Source organism: Engystomops pustulosus, chromosome 9, assembly GCF_040894005.1.
Source record: "Engystomops pustulosus chromosome 9, aEngPut4.maternal, whole genome shotgun sequence".
NCBI classification, from domain to species: Eukaryota; Metazoa; Chordata; class Amphibia; order Anura; family Leptodactylidae; genus Engystomops; species Engystomops pustulosus.
Window position 1 is genome coordinate 22313609 of NC_092419.1, and position 20344 is coordinate 22333952.

At 43.1% G+C, this 20344-nt stretch overlaps 1 protein-coding gene across 8 annotated transcripts in view; it reads left to right on the forward strand.

The window, feature by feature from the left end:
* The window catches only part of PCDH19 (protocadherin 19), a 135488-nt gene that overhangs the window by 80698 nt on the left and 34446 nt on the right, over positions 1–20344 (forward strand). For 5 of the 8 annotated variants that reach the window (XM_072125643.1, XM_072125645.1, XM_072125637.1 and 2 more), the window contains one exon: positions 7289–7461. In XM_072125643.1, coding sequence (XP_071981744.1) covers positions 7289–7461 — 173 coding nt within the window. The remainder of the gene's footprint in view (positions 1–7288; positions 7462–20344) is intronic. The other 3 variants (XM_072125644.1, XM_072125639.1, XM_072125642.1) reach the window with 1 other exon arrangement.

Consider the following 20344-nt stretch of genomic DNA (forward strand, 5'->3'; position numbering starts at 1 on the left):
GGGAGCAGCACGAAGACATGGGGCAGCAGCACGGAGACATCAGGCAGCGGCACGGAGTGGCACGGAGACATCAGGCAGCGGCACGGAGACATCGGGGCACGGAGAGAGCGGGGCACGGAGAGAGCGGGGCACGGAGAGAGCGGGGCACGGAGAGAGCGGGGCACGGAGAGAGCGGGGCACGGAGAGAGCGGGGCACGGAGACAGCTGGGCACGGAGACAGCTGGGCACGGAGACAGCGGGGCACGGAGACAGCGGGGCACGGAGACAGCGGGGCACGGAGACAGCGGGGCACGGAGACAGCTGGGCACGGAGACAGCTGGGCACGGAGAGAGCGGGGCACGGAGAGAGCGGGGCACGGAGACAGCTGGGCACGGAGACAGCGGGGCACGGAGACAGCGGGGCACGGAGACAGCTGGGCACGGAGACAGCGGGGCACGGAGACAGCGGGGCACGGAGACAGCGGGGCACGGAGACAGCGGGGCACGGAGACAGCGGGGCACGGAGACAGCGGGGCACAGAGACAGCGGGGCACGGAGACAGCGGGGCACGGAGACAGCGTATCTCCCGACAAGTAAGCAGATGTGCCGAACATCTGCAATCTATTCTTCACTGTGTTTTTCACTTAAATGATCCTATTCTTCACATCTGCTAACTTGTCGGGAGATAATATACGCGCGGAACAGTGAAGAATAGATTGCAGATGTTTGCATACATCTGCTAACTTATCAGAAGACATTCTTTTTCAATTAAATAACACATTTTATTCCCGAACCATGGTCCCTTTGAAAAATGCTCGAGTCTCCCATTGACTTCAATGGGGCTCGTTATTCGAGACGAGCACTCGAGCATCTGGAAAAGTTCGTCTCGAATAACGAGCACTCGAGCATTTTAGTGCTCGCTCATCTCTAATTGTTACCTCTTAACCTTTTACATGTCCAGGGAACAGATCACATGACTCAAAGGTCAGAGGAGAGAGTGGAGGGGAGACAGGGTTGAGGAGACAGGGTATGGGTGACTTGGTGGGGTGACAGGGCTGAGGAGAAAGTATAGGGGTGATAGTGGAGGGGTGACAGGGCAGAGGAGACAGGGTATGGGTGACTTGGTGGGGTGACAGGGCTGAGGAGAAAGTATAGGGGTGATAGTGGAGGGATGACAGGGCAGAGGAGACAGTGGAGGGTGACAGGTCAGGGGTCATAGGGCAGGGTTCATATACTGTATTTCCTCCATGCTGGATGATTGTTCATTGAGCTGTTGCTGTCTTGTGCTTTGGTGCCTGTGAATAGCAGGAGGACACGGTTTGCTGGTCACGCACTATAAGATTGTGTAGGTGTATTATGAGCGGAGGATGTGCGCACATAGACAAACACACCTGCACTACACAGACACACAGCTGCCCGCACTGCTGCCTCCATTGTCAGGGTCCTATTAATCACAAGCCAAACAAACATGGCCACTGCTGCGCCTGATAGTCAGGACCGTCCCCACCTTCCCGGGTCCTCGGGTCTATTCATCAGGACACAAGGCAGGAATGTAGTGGTGCCGGATCGGTGCTGGGCCTCACCGCAGGAGCCGCACATTGTCAGGAGGATTTACCCTTCAATAAAAGATTTCCCTTCAAAGCAAAAACCTAAATGATCTTCAAAGAAACTTCCCCGGTTACTAATTCCAGGTCTGGGAACAATATGCCGGAGGGTGGAGGCTTCTGCACGCAAACCTGTCCAGAAACCGGGAGAGGCAGGATGGGCGTGTGTGTGGTCTATTATCTATCTATCTATCTATCTATCTCATATCTATCTATCTGTCTATCTATCTATCTCATATCTATCTATCTATCTATCTATCTATCTATCTCATATCTATCTATCTATCTCATATCTATCTATCTGTCTATCTATCTATCTATCTATCTATCTATCTATCTATCTATCTCATATCTATCTCATATCTATCTATCTATCTATCTATCTATCTATCTATCTATCTATCTCCTATCTATCTATCTATCTATCTCCTATCTATCTATCTCATATCTATCTATCTATCTATCATCTATCTATCTCATATCTATCTCATATCTATTTCCTATCTATCTATCTATCTATCTATCTCTCTATCTATCTCATATCTATCTATCTGTCTATCTATCTATCTCATATCTATCTATCTATCTATCTATCTCATATCTATATATCTATCTATCTATCTATCTAGAAGAAGTAAAATCCAAGTCAGCACAATCTTATGGACTCCTAATAAGGAGGGGTGCAGCGCCCACAAAGGTTCTGGCTTGATCCTCTTGTAGCTAAATAAAGTAAAAAGCGGGCAGCACTCCATAGATAGACAGATAGATAGATATGAGATAGATAGATAGATAGATAAATAAAGTAAAAAGCGGGCAGCACTCCATGGTTCAAAATTTCAAAATAAAAGGTGAACTTTATTGAACAAGTGGCGACGTTTCGGTGTGTGCTTGATGAAGGTGTTACACACCGAAACGTCGCCACTTGTTCAATAAAGTTCACCTTTTATTTTGAAATTTTGAACCATGGAGTGCTGCCCGCTTTTTACTTTATTTATCTATCTATCTATCTATCTATCTCATATCTATCTATCTGTCTATCTATCTATCTATCTATCTATCTATCTATCTATCTCCTATCTATCTCATATCTATCTCATATCTATCTATCTATCTATCTATCTATCTATCTATCTATCTCCTATCTATCTATCTATCTATCTATCTATCTATCTATCTATCTATCTATCTCATATCTATCTCATATCTATCTCATATCTATTTCCTATCTATCTATCTATCTATCTATCTATCTATCTATCATCTATCTATCTCATATCTATCTCATATCTATCTCATATCTATTTCCTATCTATCTATCTATCTATCTATCTATCTATCTATCTATCTCTCTATCTATCTCATATCTATCGATCTATCTATCTATCTATCTATCTCATATCTATCTATCTATCTATCTATCTCATATCTATCTCCTATCTATCTCATATCTATCTCATATCTATCTATCTCATATCTATCTATCTATCTATCTATCTATCTATCTATCTCATATCTATCTCATATCTATCTTATATCTATCTATCTCATATCTATCTATCTATCTATCTATCTATCTATCTCATATCTATCTCATATCTATCTATCTCATATCTATCTATCTATCTATCTATCTATCTGTCTGTCTGTCTGTCTGTCTGTCTGTCTGTCTATCTATCTATCTATCTATCTATCTATCTATCTATCTATCTATCTACCTATCTCCTATCTATCTACCTATCTCTTATCTATCTATCTATCTCCTATCTATCTATCTATCTATCTATCTCATATCTATCTATCTGCGTTTTAAGTTACATGATGATTATGGTTCTCTGGAGATGATGCTGGTGGTAGTCTGTAGATGATAGATGATGGTGGTTGTAGTCTGGATACGATGGTGATAGTGTGGAGATGATGATGGTGATAGTCTGGAGATGATGATGGTCATAGTCTGGATACAATGCTGGTGGTAGTCTGCAGATGATAGATGTTGGTGGTTGTAGTCTGGTTTTGATGGTGATAGTCTGGAGATGATGATGGTGATTGTCTGGAGATGATAGATAGTGGTGGTTGTAGTCTTGATTTCATAGTGATAGTCTGGAGTTGATGGTGGTAGTAAGGAGGTGATGATGGTGATAGTCTTGAGATGATGGGGATGATGATGACACTGGGTTTTTCTCTCTGTGACCTTCGCACTTGGATCTGATAATCCTGACACTTTGTTGCTGCTGACAATTATCAGATTTTCCATCTCTTACATTGAAAACGAACCAAAGATTTTTTCTTGTATTCTCTCAATATTTAATTTACATTTGTAATGATTTGTTTGACCCTTTATTTGTAGACAGGGGTGAGATGTGCGGCCCCTTCCTCAGGTAGTGGTAGGGGGTCTCTCTCTAGTTTCTATGGATACAGAGGGAAGTCTCTGCTCAGCCGCAGACCATCGCAGAACCAGAGGACCCTGAGTGTAGGACAGTAGCCTCAGCTCTGGAATATGTGTGCACCGCCGTGGGGTATCTCATCCTGTGCTATGTGATACAGTGCTGCGGTATCTCATCCTGTGCTATGTGATACAGTGCTGCGGTATCTCATCCTGTGATGTGTGATACAGTGTTGAGGTATCTCATCCTGTGATGTGTGATACAGTGTTGCGGTATCTCATCCTGTGATGTGTGATACAGTGCTACGGTATCTCATCATGTGATGTGTGATACAGTGCTACGGTATCTCATCCTGTGATGTGTGATACAGTGTTGCGGTATCTCATCCTGTGCTATGTGATACAGTGCTGCGGTATCTCATCCTGTGATGTGTGATACAGTGCTGTGGTATTTCATCCTGTGATGTGTGATACAGTGCTACGGTATCTCATCCTGTGATATGTGATACAGTGCTACGGTATCTCATCCTGTGATGTGTGATACAGTGTTGCGGTATCTCATCCTGTGATATGTGATACAGTGCTACGGTATCTCATCCTGTGATGTGTGATACAGTGTTGCGGTATCTCATCCTGTGATGTGTGATACAGTGCTGCGGTATCTCATCCTGTGATGTGTGATACAGTGCTGTGGTATTTCATCCTGTGATGTGTGATACAGTGCTACGGTATCTCATCCTGTGATATGTGATACAGTGCTACGGTATCTCATCCTGTGATGTGTGATACAGTGCTGTGGTATTTCATCCTGTGATGTGTGATACAGTGCTACGGTATCTCATCCTGTGATATGTGATACAGTGCTACGGTATCTCATCCTGTGCTATGTGATACAGTGCTGCGGTATCTCATCCTGTGATGTGGGATACAGTGCTGCGGTATGTCATCCTGTGATGTGTGATACAGTGTTGCGGTATCTCATCCTGTGATGTGTGATACAGTGTTGCGGTATCTCATCCTGTGATGTGTGATACAGTGTTGCGGTATCTCATCCTGTGATGTGTGATACAGTGCTGCGGTATCTCATCCTGTGATGGGTGATACAGTGCTGCGGTATCTCATCCTGTGATGTGTGATACTGTGCTGCAGTATCTCATCCTGTGATGTGTGATACAGTGCTGCGGTATCTCATCCTGTGATGTGTGATACTGTGCTGTGGTATCTCATCCTGTGATGTGTGATACAGTGCTGCGGTATCTCATCCTGTGATGTGTGATACAGTGCTGCGGTATCTCATCCTGTGCTATGTGATACAGTGCTGCGGTATCTCATCCTGTGCTATGTGATACAGTGCTGCGGTATCTCATCCTGTGATGTGGGATACAGTGCTGCGGTATCTCATCCTGTGATGTGTGATACTGTGCCGTGGTGGGGTATCTCATCCTGTGATGTGTGATACTGTGCTGCGGTATCTCATCCTGTGATGTGTGATACTGTGCTGCGGTATCTCATCCTGTGATGTGTGATACTGTGCTGTGGTGGTGTATCTCATCCTGTGATGTGTGATACTGTGCTGTGGTATCTCATCCTGTGATGTGTGATACTGTGCTGTGGTATCTCATCCTGTGATGTGTGATACTGTGCTGTGGTATCTCATCCTGTGATGTGTGATACTGTGCTGCGGTATCTCATCCTGTGATGTGTGATACTGTGCTGTGGTGGTGTATCTCATCCTGTGATGTGTGATACTGTGCTGTGGTGGTGTATCTCATCCTGTGATGTGTGATACTGTGCTGTGGTATCTCATCCTGTGATGTGTGATACTGTGCTGTGGTATCTCATCCTGTGATGTGTGATATTGTCTATCAGGGCCGGATTAAGGGTGGTGGGGGCCCCCGGGCGCAAACTGGTGGGGGCCCTTCCAACAATGTTTTTGGAGGTATATAGCCTGCCAGCCCCGGGTAGTATGTAGCCTGCCAGCCCCCTGTAGTATGTAGCCTGCCAGCCCTCCAGCCCCCTGTAGTATATAGCCTGCCAGACCCCTGTAGTATATAGCCTGCCAGACCCCTGTAGTATATAGCCTGCCAGACCCCTGTAGCATACAGCCACCAGCCCCCTGTAGACTTGAGCCTACAGTCCCCTGTAGAAAATGGCGATCTCGGCGATCTCCCCCAGCGAAGGCAGCTATGTCTCACTAGACCCCTATGTACGTTGGGGCAGCCATGGGCCATTGGGCATTGCACACAGAGACAGTCAGTGACTCAGCAACTCTGTTGGAGACTGGTGGGGGCCCCTTAAAAAGTGAAAGTGGTGGGGGCCCCGGGGCTCGAGGCCCATGAGCCCCTCCTTTTATCCAGCCCTGTTGTCTATCAGGAAGGAGTATCTGTCTCCTCTTGTTGTGTTTCTTATGTAAAGTTGGTCACGGCTCGTCCTGATTTGAGGAACTTGTGTTTTTCGCAGTTGAATAAGCCTCATCTGTATTATTCAGCTAGAAGAAGAAGATCAAATGAAAATCAACCTACAAATCGCAGAACGCTGCGGTGATTTACTGCTGCGGAAGCCCTGCGCTCTCCGTATTGTGGGAATCAGCGCAACCGCCACATTGTCAGCCATTAATTCCATCAGAAAACAGCAAATAATCCATCAGAACCCAGAGAACCGGCACTGGACCCCATATATTAGCACCCTATAGGGCATGGGTGTACAGCCAGGTGACTGCACCACTAAACATATATGGAAAATCAGAGGAATTGTCATTATTTGGGTCTCATGCACCGACCATTACATCAGAAGTGAGATTGTCATTAGACACAAGAAGTGGGAAAGTAAAATTCTGTGAAAATGTTTCTTATGGGAAAGAACCTTCCAACCGGGTCACTACATAGCGCACTCAGCTCTGCTACATATGCTGTATATATACTGTATACTACAGATATGCAATAAGCCTAAAAACAACTATTTTTTACCATTCAGGTCAGAGAGACTCCGTATGGTACAGAACCACAAGGACCCAGTGATACCTACTCCCTTATATACTGGTAGAACCTTTATGACAGATATTATGGAAAGTGTAACGGTCGCAATTTCTTACCCATCTCTCCACGAATCAGATGGAATTTTTGACAACTAGTTTAGGGCGCAATAAAGTAACTGCTGAGTGTTGTTGGCAGGACTTGGCTTTGTCTCCTGACATGTCACGTCCCCGGTGATGTCCCCCCTGTGTGCGATGTGACCGGAGGGATGAACTATTACTCGCCAAAGTCTGGAATGATTCTGGATGATAGGAGGTGACACGACACTAAATTCTTGTTGTTTCTTCTTCCCAGCAGTTCAACCTTCAAGGACTTAGAGGGGAATAGCCTGAAGGACAGCGGGCACGAGGAGAGTGACCAGACTGACAGCGAACACGACGTCCAGCGGGGCTTGTACTGCGACACGGCTGTCAACGACGTCCTCAACACCAGCGCCAATTCAGTGGGGACCCAGCAAACAGAGCAAGGTACCGTCTACAGCAAGGCAGGAACTCCTGCACCTCCCCAAAATCTATCAAAAGACAATCTCCAGTCTGCAAGGACAAAGCCGAGATATAAAGAGCAACTGCAGTCACAGACTATAAGATAAAGACGCTGTAACTAACCCTACTGCCCCCTATGTACAAGAATATAACTACTATAATACTGCCCCCTATGTACAAGAATATAACTACTATAATACTGCCCCCTATGTACAAGAATATAACTACTATAATACTGCCCCCTATGTACAAGAATATAACTACTATAATACTGCCCCTATGTACAAGAATATAACTACTATAATACTGCCCCATATGTACAAGAATATAACTACTATAATACTGCCCCCTATGTACAAGAATATAACTACTATAATACTGCCCCCTATGTACAAGAATATAACTACTATAATACTGCCCCCTATGTACAAGAATATAACTACTATAATACTGCCCCCTATGTACAGGAATATAACTACTATAATACTGACCCCTATGTACAAGAATATAACTACTATAATACTGCCCCCTATGTACAAGAATATAACTACTATAATACTGCCCCCTATGTACAGGAATATAACTACTATAATACTGCTCCCTATGTACAAGAATATAACTACTATAATACTGCCCCCTATGTACAAGAATATAACTACTATAATACTGCTCCCTATGTACAAGAATATAACTACTATAATACTGCCCCCTATGTACAAGAATATAACTACTATAATACTGCCCCCTATGTACAAGAATATAACTACTATAATACTGTCCCCTATGTACAGGAATATAACTACTATAATACTGCCCCCTATGTACAAGAATATAACTACTATAATTCTGTCCCCTATGTACAGGAATATAACTACTATAATACTGTCCCCTATGTACAAGAATATAACTACTATAATACTGCCCCCTATGTACAAGAATATAACTACTAGAATACTGCCCCCTATGTACAAGAATATAACTACTATAATACTGCCCCTATGTACAAGAATATAACTACTATAATACTGCCCCCTATGTACAAGAATATAACTACTATAATACTGCCCCCTATGTACAAGAATGTAACTACTATAATACTGCTTTCTATGTACAAGAATATAACTACTATAATACTGCCCCCTATGTACAGGAATATAACTACTATAATACTGCCCCCTATGTACAAGAATATAACTACTATAATACTGCCCCCTATGTACAGGAATATAACTACTATAATACTGCCCCTATGTACAAGAATGTAACTACTATAATACTGCTTTCTATGTACAAGAATATAACTACTATAATACTGCTTTCTATGTACAAGAATATAACTACTATAATACTGCCCCCTATGTACAGGAATATAACTACTATAATACTGCCCTCTATGTACAGGAATATAACTACTATAATACTGCCCCTATGTACAAGAATATAACTACTATAATACTGCCCCCTATGTACAAGAATATAACTACTATAATACTGCCCCCTATGTACAAGAATATAACTACTATAATACTGCCCCCTATGTACAAGAATATAACTACTATAATACTGCCCCCTATGTACAGGAATATAACTACTATAATACTGCCCCCTATGTACAAGAATATAACTACTATAATACTGCCCCTATGTACAAGAATATAACTACTATAATACTGCCCCCTATGTACAAGAATATAACTATTATAATACTGCCCCTAAGTACAAGAATATAACTACTATAATACTGCCTCCTATGTACAGGAATATAACTACTATAATACTGCCCTCTATGTACAAGAATATGACTACTATAATACTGCCCCCCTATGTACACGAATATAACTACTATAATGCTGCCCCCTATGTACAAGAATATAACTACTATAATACTGCTCCTATGTACAAGAATATAACTACTATAATTCTGCCCCCTATGTACAGGAATATAACTACTATAATACTGCCCCCTATGTACAAGAATATAACTACTATAATACTGCCCCTATGTACAAGAATATAACTACTATAATACTGCCCCCTATGTACAGGAATATAACTACTATAATACTGCCCCCTATGTACAGGAATATAACTACTATAATACTGCCCCCTATGTACATGAATATAACTACTATAATACTGCCCCCTATGTACAAGAATATAACTATTATAATACTGCCCCTAAGTACAAGAATATAACTACTATAATACTGCCTCCTATGTACAGGAATATAACTACTATAATACTGCCCTCTATGTACAAGAATATGACTTCTATAATACTGCCTCCTATGTACAGGAATAAATATAGGATTTCCGTCTGTGACTGTAGTTGCTCTTTATTTTTATGACTGATGTTATATTGCGGTATTTTCTACATTATCTTCTATCTGGTATATATGACGGTATTTGGTGATGTTATGCATTGATCCTCCTCGCCCTGTGCGGTATTATAGGGTCCGTCTCCTCCTCTCGCTGTTGTTGATACGGGGAGACTTATTAATTATGCGCAGTATAAGCCGGGACTCGGGAGATTTCCGTCTCTTCTTTGCATTTTCCCGTGTTTTTTGCTCATTGTAAGTGATTAGGATTTCTTGTTGACATTTCGCTGTGTCAGCAGTCTCTCCCCTTATTGAATTGGTGAGACTTTGCCTAGAGGACGGCAGGGGAGGCGCAGTAAATACAATCCATTTATTCGGAGCCCGCGTGGCCCCGGCGCTTGTTATACAACATTTTAATGGCTCTTTGCAAATTCTTACAGCTGGAAGCGAAGTAAATAGGTTGTAAGGAAAAAAAGGGGCAATTATGTGTAAGGAACATGGGAAGTGCGATACATCACACAGGTACAGAGCGTGAGGGAGGATTGTCAGCCCCGCACTCGTCACATGAGCTGACGCTCTCTTATGTTCGTTTACTTGGGTCTAATGAACGGGGGAGATCCAGTCCTGACAACTGACAACGGCTGCCGGAGCTGTGATCATATTCCCCATAGAGGAGCCCAGGCTTGTTCTATAGGGGCTCCGGCCATCCCTATAGAAGGTATATAGGGGTTTCCTTTTTATAGAGTGGAAGTCAGATGCAGAAGAGATACAAAGGGAGAATTATGGGATGATCATGGCAGGTCATCTGCCCTCCTGCCCTGCTGGACATAGGCAAAAAGCAGGAGGGTGTTATGTTGCTCTTTGTTATTGATGGATTAGTATTAACTAGTGACATAATGCATTAGGAGAGTGAGGACACCCTTGTGTCCTGGTGGGCTATTACTAAGCATTGACAGGAAGAAGCAGGGGGTCTTGTTGCCCTTGTGTCCTGGTGGGCTGTTACTAAGCATCAGCTTGAAATAGCAGGGGGTCTTGTTTCCCTTGTGCCCTGGTGGGCTATCACCAGACATTGGCACACAGTAACAGGGGGTCTTGCTGCCTTTGTGTCCTGATGTGCTATCACCAGGCATCAGCAGGATCTAGCAGGAGGTTTTGTTGCTTTTGTGCCCTGGTGGGCTATCACTAGGCATCGGCAGAAAGTAGCAGGGAGTCTTGTTGCCCTTGTGCCCTGATGGGCTATCACTAGACATCGGCAGGATGTAGCAGGGGGTCTTGTTGCCCTTGTGTCCTGGTGGGCTGTCTCTGAGAATTGACAGGAAGTAGCAGGGGGTCTTGTTGCCCTTATTTCCTGGTGGGCTATCTCTAGCCATTGGCAGGATGTAGCAGGGGGTCTTGCTGCTCTTGTCTCCCAGTGGGCTATCACCAGACATTGGCACCTAATAGCAGGGGGTCTTGCTGCCCTTGTGTCCTGGTGGGCTATCACTAGACAGGAAGTAGCCGGGGGTCTGGTTCCCCAGTGATATTAGACAGAACATATATTGCTATGTAGTTACTATTCATGGGCTTCGGGAGGCTGGATAATGGCTGGAGGTAATGGCTGCCATCACTCATGGCCGAGCGGCACCAGTTAAACATAAAATCAAGATCTCTGCTCATTTACAGGTCTAGTATTGATTCCAATGGGAAAGAGTCCCGATATCTGTAACATCTCCCGTCTGCATGATCCATTGTATCTGGTGTCCGTCCTCCGGACAGATGGACACCGGTAACTGGATCCTGTAGTGGGGATTGATCTGTTTATGTGTCTGACATCAGAACATCTTGTACATGAGGCTTTACCATAAGGGGCAGATACTTCCTTGTAGTTCGCACAGAGTAAAGTTTCATATTATTGAACACTAAGTTAAGATGAATCCATCGAGACCCCGGAAGTCTCGGCACGAAACATCGGTCATCTGTGACCCGAACTCCCAGGACTCCTGGAAGACAGAAGGTTTCTGGGAAGTTTCTTTTTTTTTGACATTGAGGATGTTTTTGTTAGTGACATCTGCCGGGGTCTAGCTATTGGAGACATTGGTTAGATATTGGTTAGACATTGGTTAGATATTGGTTAGACATTGGTTAGGTGTTGGTTAGATATTGGTTAGACATTGGTTAGACATTGGTTAGATATTGGTTAGATATTGGTTAGACATTGGTTAGACATTGGTTAGACATTGGTTAGACATTGGTTAGATATTGGTTAGATACTGGTTAGACATTGGTTAGACCACATTCACTCACAAAGTAACTCAGCTTCATTCCCATTATGACAGGCCAGAGAGAGTTATGGAGCAGATTATGGGGCACGTTTACTTACCTGTCCTGCACGTTCCCCGAAAGTGCACTGTCGGACCGGAATGCACTGTGCGGCGATTCACTAAGATCGTGCGCCCGATTTCCTGTATGTGTCGCTTCCCCACTCAGGTCCCCGGAGTTCACCTTCTTCTTCCTGGTGCATATAAGTTCTTGGCTTGCAACACAATTTGAATGTTAAATCCTGCGCTGAGTCCGAATCAGTTGGATCGTCCGATGGCCCGCCCCCCCCCATTTCTGTCACATGAAAGTCGCGCAGCAGCGCCACAATCCGATCGGGCAATCGACACAATCCCCAGTTAACTATCTGTCACAGCGGCGCAAATCCCAGAAATTTTCGAAAATCTGACGAAAGTTCGGCCGTGGAGCCTTAGTAAATGAGCCCCAATGTGTGCAGTGTATTAGAGACATCATAGTAACCAGTCTCCATTATTCAGCACTGAGACACCTGAAAATTTAAAAGAATTTAAAAAAATAGTTTACAGAGGGGAAAACAGCTGAACAATGCAGAATACACGTCACATAGTGCAACTGGTGCGATCTGGCTCTGTGCAGTCTCCTCACTAATGTGCAGGGTGCGGCAGATAACCTAGTAGTATCTCGGACTCCTAGTAAATTCGCTCTATTTTCAGGATGACACAGTTGCACCTTTTTTTTCTTAGTACTTTGCTTTATGCTGACAGAAACGCATCGTATCTCAGTAACAAATGTGGTGCAAACTAGGAACACACAGCAACACCCCCCTTTAGATTCACAGCCGCGTTTATTAGTGTCTGGATCAGTTTTTTGTCTGACTTTGCACAAACTGCTTGTACGTGTATTTATAAAGTGTCCGCGCTGCGCTATACCGGAAGCGACACAAAACTCTGCACATAAAGAGGCGCTCTGGTGCTCAATCGGATCATCACTACATTTATCATGCAGAGTCCATCAGAATTGTTAAAGGGAACCTGTAAGCTAAAAAAACAGGACTAGCTTTACATACTAATGAAAAACTGTCTCTACCCCTCTGTGGCACTTAGTGGTCCGATTGCTGGCCATATCTTGCAGCGGTCCAGTGTATTTGTCCAACCACTCCGCCCTTCCCACGCTAGATGCTGGCGGTGACTACAGCGTGCGCCAGGTTGGACCGCTGCATTACCCACCCTCATGTTACTGGTGGTAAGAACTTGCCAGGGAACATGGGGTCCGGAACAGGCCAAGTGGCCATGGAAGGGGGTCCTAGCTCATACATGACAGCAGTTACCTAATCATTATGCCTACAGTGTTATTAAGAGGAAATAATGTGCCTGGGATCCACAGAAAGTTCTGCACAATTGTCCGGTGTATTCGGCCACTTGCTTGTTGTCAGGTGCTTTAGAAGAATCAATGGCGGTGACACAGCGATGTGAGCAAGGTGATACGTAGCCTATTGATCCGTCAGGGGTCGGCCGCACAACCATTATGTGCCGCTTTCTCCTGTATTTTTAGAAGACTTTCTATGTTGGGCTTTCTGCGCCTTTTGGAGGTCAGGAATCATCGCTTGCACCTGATAATCGATGGCAGCTCCTAGACCTGAAGGATAGAAGCCGCCAGACTTCAGACAAGTTCTATTGATTCTCAGTCGTTCTGCAAAATGAAATGTTATAGGTATTGTGCGGCGGACAGGTGGACAGGTGGGAGAGAGGCTGCCTTTCATGTGCCACATGGGTTACATGATGGAGTCTGCACCCAGGTATTAGGAGTCACAGGTACATAAACCTTCTTGAAGGAGCTTTATAAAGAGGCAGGAGCAGGACTCATCATAGAGAGAATATAAGAGGTGCAGATGGAGGTGACATTCGATGTAGTAACCTTAGACCCAGTGCACACGGTGCTGCGGCAGGAGCTGGCGGACCCTCGTGTCCGGGCTTTCATCTTGTATTCGGGGATGTATGTTGTTGTTTCATGTCTAAGTGATGCAAACATCCAACGCAAACATCTTGTCTTTTTCAATTAAGAAGTCGGAATTGCGCGTCGGTGCCGGAGCTCCTTGAAGCCTCGGGGTGCTGGGATCTGTCTTGAGATAAGCCGAAGCCGGATCTCAGCTGGAAGCCTCAGCGCTCCAAGACTTAAGGATGGGGAAAAACAAAATTCTGTGATTATGTGTTCGGGTCTTGGGCTGTTTAATGCAATTCACGGTAAACATCATTAAATCCTTTTGTTTTGATTTTCGTAAATGAGTCAAATGGAAAGAAAAGGTTTTTAGCAGCCAGTTCTTATCTTTTCATATGCACTCTGCATACTTAATGTTCCAAGGAGGGGAACGTTCACTCCATCAACTCTGAGATAGAGGATGGAAGCAGAACAGATGGAAGACAAGGGCTTTCTGCAGGCATCTTCTAATGTTTGCACTTCAGCTTCGGGGGGTTGTATCCTAAGCCATTTCCTCAAATGGAGACATTTCTTTATACTTCTGAATTACCTAATATGTAGCAATATCCTGATATTTATCAGTTTCCAACTATGTATCATGTCCTTACGATGGAGCAACGTCCCAATATATATATTTCCTGATATGTCGAAATTTAAACACTTCCTCGTATTTATCAAATATAAATTCCCTTTTATGTATTTCGGAATGTAGACAAACAACTATCACCAGCGTCCCCACAGCTCTGAGGGGTCCTGAAAGCAGGAAGAGGGGGCCCACTGGTCTCCCCTGCTAATATATGCATTTATTTTTAAAGTATCTTCTAAAATGTAACAATTTCATAATATTTAGCTATTTACTAAGATGAGATTTATGAGATTCCTCATAAAGATTTCCTATTATGTTGCGATTTCATAAGATTTACCAGTTTTCCTTAAAGGGAACCTGTCACCAGGAGACCCATTTTAGCACTCCCCCAGTCCCCACAGAGCATAGTACATACACTGCCAAAGTGTTTTTGTATAAAAAATTGGTTTTACAGAAAAAAAAGATATGTTGTGTTGTACCTTTCATTAGCATCTACTGTGTGACTATGCACTTGTCCCCTGGGAGTGGCTGGAAAGGAGCAGTTCCCCCCCACCCTTGGGAAACTGCTCCTCCATGTGTCCTTTTCAAATATGTGAAAACACTCATCACTTGGCTTAGCGACGCCCCCTGCTCCTCTACAGCCAATCCCAAGTGAGGGGAGTTATTCATATATTTGAAAAGGTCACATGGAGGAGCAGTTTCCCAAGGGTGGGGGGAAACTGCTCCTTTCCAGACACTCCCAGGAGGCAACTGCCTAGTCACACAGCACGTGCTAATGAAAGGTACAATATAACATTTCTTTTTTTCTGTAAAACTTATTTTTTATACAAAAACTCTCTGGCAGTGTATGTACTATGCTCTGTGGGGACTGGGGGAGAGCTAAAAATGGGTTTCCTGGTGACAGGTTCCTTTTAAGGAAAACTGGTAAATCTTATGAAATCGCAACATAATAGGAAATCTTTATGAGGAATCTCATAAATCTCATGTTAAGAAATAGCTAAATATTATGAAATTGTTACATTTTAGAAGACACTTTAAAAATAAATGCATATATTAGCAGGGGAGACCATGGGGGTCTGTTTAGCCCATGGGGGTCTGTTTAGCTTTCATAGTAGAAAGCAGCCAATGAGCGTCCGCCTTGCGGTCCCTTTATAGTTGTGGTATAGCCATATAATACTGGCACATACTATGTACCGTATACCTGTACCCCACCGGTGGAGACCAAGGGGTATGGAGTGTCCCAGAATCTTACGTAAATAGGGCGTCACATCCAATATGGATTTCACATTAATTGTGGGTCCTTTTGAGCTTTTTCACCGATTTGTCAACTGGTTGACATTTTAAGAGATTTTAAAGGGCATGACGTCACTTAAAGGGTATGACATCACTTAAAGGGTATGACATCACTTTGCATCACATTTCTGTTCTTCAGGGAAAGCTCAAAGTGTCACCATTGCTTACTTTGGCTTCCAAATCTCCTACTGTTTTGCGTTTGCAGCTCTTATGCAAACTTATGTGTGTCCATGGTTACAGACTACGCTGCATAGGCTGATATTTCCTCCCCAATATCCCTGACTTCTTCCTAACAAACGTTTAGTACAAGTAAAATGCAGATGGGAGCAAAAATGACTGTAGATTTAGACCTTGCACGGTAACCATGGGAACATATGAGGCTGCGTACATAAAACGGTAGGAGATTTTTAATCAAGACTAATCACAAAGTTGCTTCATTTTTTTAGTTCTTACTTTTGATCCATAGTTACAATAAAGAAAGAATGCGATAGTTTACAAACTCGTAAGTTCTTCTTACGAGGGGCAGTAAATTGCTGTAGGTAAATTACTGATGGATCCTGGTGATTGTTGTAAAATGCCGCAGATTGTTAGGATTTTTGCAGATTATGATGGTGTTGGATGAAATATCTTAGGATCGGGTGGAGGATCTTCTCCTGTGGAGGAAGGAGCCGTTGTCTTGTCGCGGGAACATGCGCCTTTAATGGCGGATCAGAGCAGATGTTCTCCGAGTAATTGAAAATTCCATTTTATTAGAACAGTGTTCGCTGTCAAAAAGTTTTATCTGTACTTCAACAAAGAGGTTGATTAAGTCCCCCGGGGGGTGAATTAGCATGTTTGAGGTCAGACCGTCTACTTTGCAATTCATGGAGCCGGATCTCTCTAGGTTTCGCTGCGATGCGTAGCCGCGATGGTGCTTTGTTTTTCTGTTTTTCTTGTAAACCGATTGGATGCAACCGAGACGCTTCCTTCTGGGTCAGTGATGGGAGACGCTTGTGGTCCGGAGCTTCACCATCACTGACCGTGCTAGATTCAAAAAGGAAAATAAAACATGAAAGAAAATTTTAATTTTGATTTTACAGATTTTTTTTCACTAGGGAAAAAGTTGACACCATTAGAGCAGGAACAGTATACCGGGGGGTAAAATGCTGAACCGTAACTAGAACCTGCGAAATCTCTACCAGGTCCCAACAATTATGTATAGTTTATAGTGCTGGCCTCCTTATATGGGGGGTTTATTTTGGGGCTCCCCAAGGATTAGGATCCACCACGTCCTCCACTAGAAGTCATAATCGCCTACCACACTGTGCCATTCACTTCCAGTTCCATCTGGTCGTGAGCCTCACAACCAGATGCCAAATTTTTGGCATTTGCTTCCGCTTTCGAGCCCTGGAACCTAAAGTTGACCCATAAAATGTCTCTTTACAATACAAAGACCAGTCCTATAAACAACAAATTATAGGTTGAGCCTGGTACGTGCTAAAAAATATGATGCACTTTCCAGGTGTTCTCCGATGTTGTGATCAGATTGACCCATGATACCAAATGGATGGGGCATCACTATAGTCACCACCCATTGGTGTAGAGCTTCTCCCAACCAGACTCCAAGTCTACAATACCAAGCAATGAGTACTATTCTTCAGCAGGAGGGGATGATAGAGGTAAACCTATTCACTGCAGAACCCAGATCCACCTCTCCAAGGCCCGTGCCAGGACTCTGACCTACAGCATTGAGGACCTTATAATGAATACAGGAGGCATGGGGGGGGGGGTCTGCTGATAATTATTGCCTTCTACTATCCATAAGGACTGCACTGCTGACTCTAAAAGCTCGTCGGAGAGGCATTATTTATGGAGATCCACCTGAGCGCCGCAGCAGACTTGGCTGCAAATTTACATAATTTTCTGGTAAACTACGAAGACGACGCTGATAATAATTCACAAAGGTAGATCTTTTTTTTCTCTCCAGCCGTTTTTCCTCACGACGGGCTTAATTTACTTGAGTATGGAAGAAATTCACTCGTGGTATTGATTCTTAATGGTCCATCACCTTAACGAGCAATAACGTCGGATCGGCGATTATTTACCAATCGAGAGACATCATTTGTATCTCACGACTGACAACAGAGCCATTTTCTGGGGTTATGTATCTTACCCAAGTGGTGAAGGAGTCTCCCTAAGGTTCATGTTATACTACAGTTTACAAGCCATTGCACTGAGGAATTGTTACGGACAAAATGGCTTCTTTTTGCAGAATGTTCTAGAGTAGGATTGGCACGGGCAAAATGGCTGCTGTGGGACAAATAGAGGAGATGAAAAATCTTGGAACTGGCTCTTTAATGGTCTGTGGCCATGGAAAATAGCAGGTAAAAAAATTATAGGTGGTGCACATGTAGGGAGCGTCAAAGTTCCAGTGCAAATGTAGTATCCAAAAATTGTGCAGAATTGGTATAACACTGTAATGTGGTCCAATGATTTCAGGACCCTTGGAGCAAAATAAATCAAATATAATGACCTTGGTGGTCAACCATGTTCTGACCCTTGAATTTTGTAGATGAAGTGTCCATCTTTTGTGAAAGGTTCAAAACTTTGCCATTTGGGTAAAACATGGGTTGTCTTTGAAGAATAAACAAGAGGGTTTGTAGATGAGATGTTTCCTATAGGTAGAAATCCTGGCAAAAACATCACTCTTGATCGAAAGAACGTTGAGTTTCAGCTGAATGGGTCCAAAAAGACTCAACAAAGCTCTTATCCATGAGTTCTTCAGGCAAGTGGACATGAGTAGAGCTTTCTGTAGACGAGTCATGGCTCAATGGTGGCCACAGGGGGCAGTGAAGCTCCGATCCGTGAGCGACATAGATCAAATGGACTCTGATGTAGATGTTTTTCCAAAAATTTGTAAGACACAGCAATGTTGTTCTTGAGCCAATCAATAAGGAACTTCCTATAGCAACCAGTGTTCCTGTCAGTATCAGAAATTCTCAGGAGTTCTGCTCCAAAACAAAGTTGATAAGAAGAAAAACAAATATTGGAGAGTGATACAATTTTAATATACCAAGGCGACGGCGCAGAACACATCATCCCGGTGCTGACAGCTGCAGCTGAACGCTCCAACATCCGCGTCATGAAAAGTGGTACAAGGAGCCTCAATAATTCATATACCCTCACCTATGGACCCCAACCCGCCCCTATGTGTGCAATAGGTAAACACAATGTTCACACTGCACAGTTTAAGAAGCGTTAATCCACACATCTCCATCACACTTTGATTTATGGATTATTATTCTCTAGACTGCACCTCGAAGTATAAGAAAAGTCACCATGACGCCAGGAACGTAGGATGCAGGAGGCTCCACTCACTGATCTGAATAGATTCACTAAGATGGTTGATCAATGTTGTCTGCTGCACCATAACACTAGGAGAGGCTGAGAATTCAAGAATAATAAGAAAATTCCCTTTTATTTAAGTCCCATTATAATTATAGGGTAGTATTATAGTAGTTATATTCTTGTACATAGGGGGCAGTATTATAGTAGTTATATTCCTGTACATAGGGGGGAGTATTATAGTAGTTATATTCTTGTACATAGGGGGCAGTATTATAGTAGTTATATTCTTGTACATAGGGGGCAGTATTATAGTAGTTATATTCTTGTACATAGGGGCAGTATTATAGTAGTTATATTCCTGTACATAGGGGGCAGTATTATAGTAGTTATATTCTTGTACATAGGGGCAGTATTATAGTAGTTATATTCCTGTACATAGGGGGCAGTATTATAGTAGTTATATTCTTGTACATAGGGGGCAGTATTATAGTAGTTATATTCCTGTACATAGGGGGCAGTATTATAGTAGTTATATTGTTGTACATAGAGGGCAGTATTATAGTAGTTATATTCTTGTACATAGGTGGCAGTATTATAGTAGTTATATTCTTGTACATAGGGGGCAGTATTATAGTAGTTATATTCTTGTACATAGGGGGCAGTATTATAGTAGTTATATTCTTGTACATAGGGGGCAGTATTATAGTAGTTATATTCTTGTATATAGGGGACAGTATTATAGTAGTTATATTCTTGTACATAGGGGGCAGTATTATAGTAGTTATATTCTTGTACATAGGGGCAGTATTATAGTAGTTATATTCCTGTACATAGGGGGCAGTATTATAGTAGTTATATTGTTGTACATAGAGGGCAGTATTATAGTAGTTATATTCTTGTACATAGGGGGCAGTATTATAGTAGTTATATGCTTGTACATAGGGGGTAGTATTATACTAGTTATATTCTTGTACATAGGGGGCAGTATTATAGTAGTTATATTCTTGTACATAGGGGGCAGTATTATAGTAGTTATATTCTTGTACATAGGGGGCAGTATTATAGTAGTTATATTCTTGTACATAGGGGGCAGTAT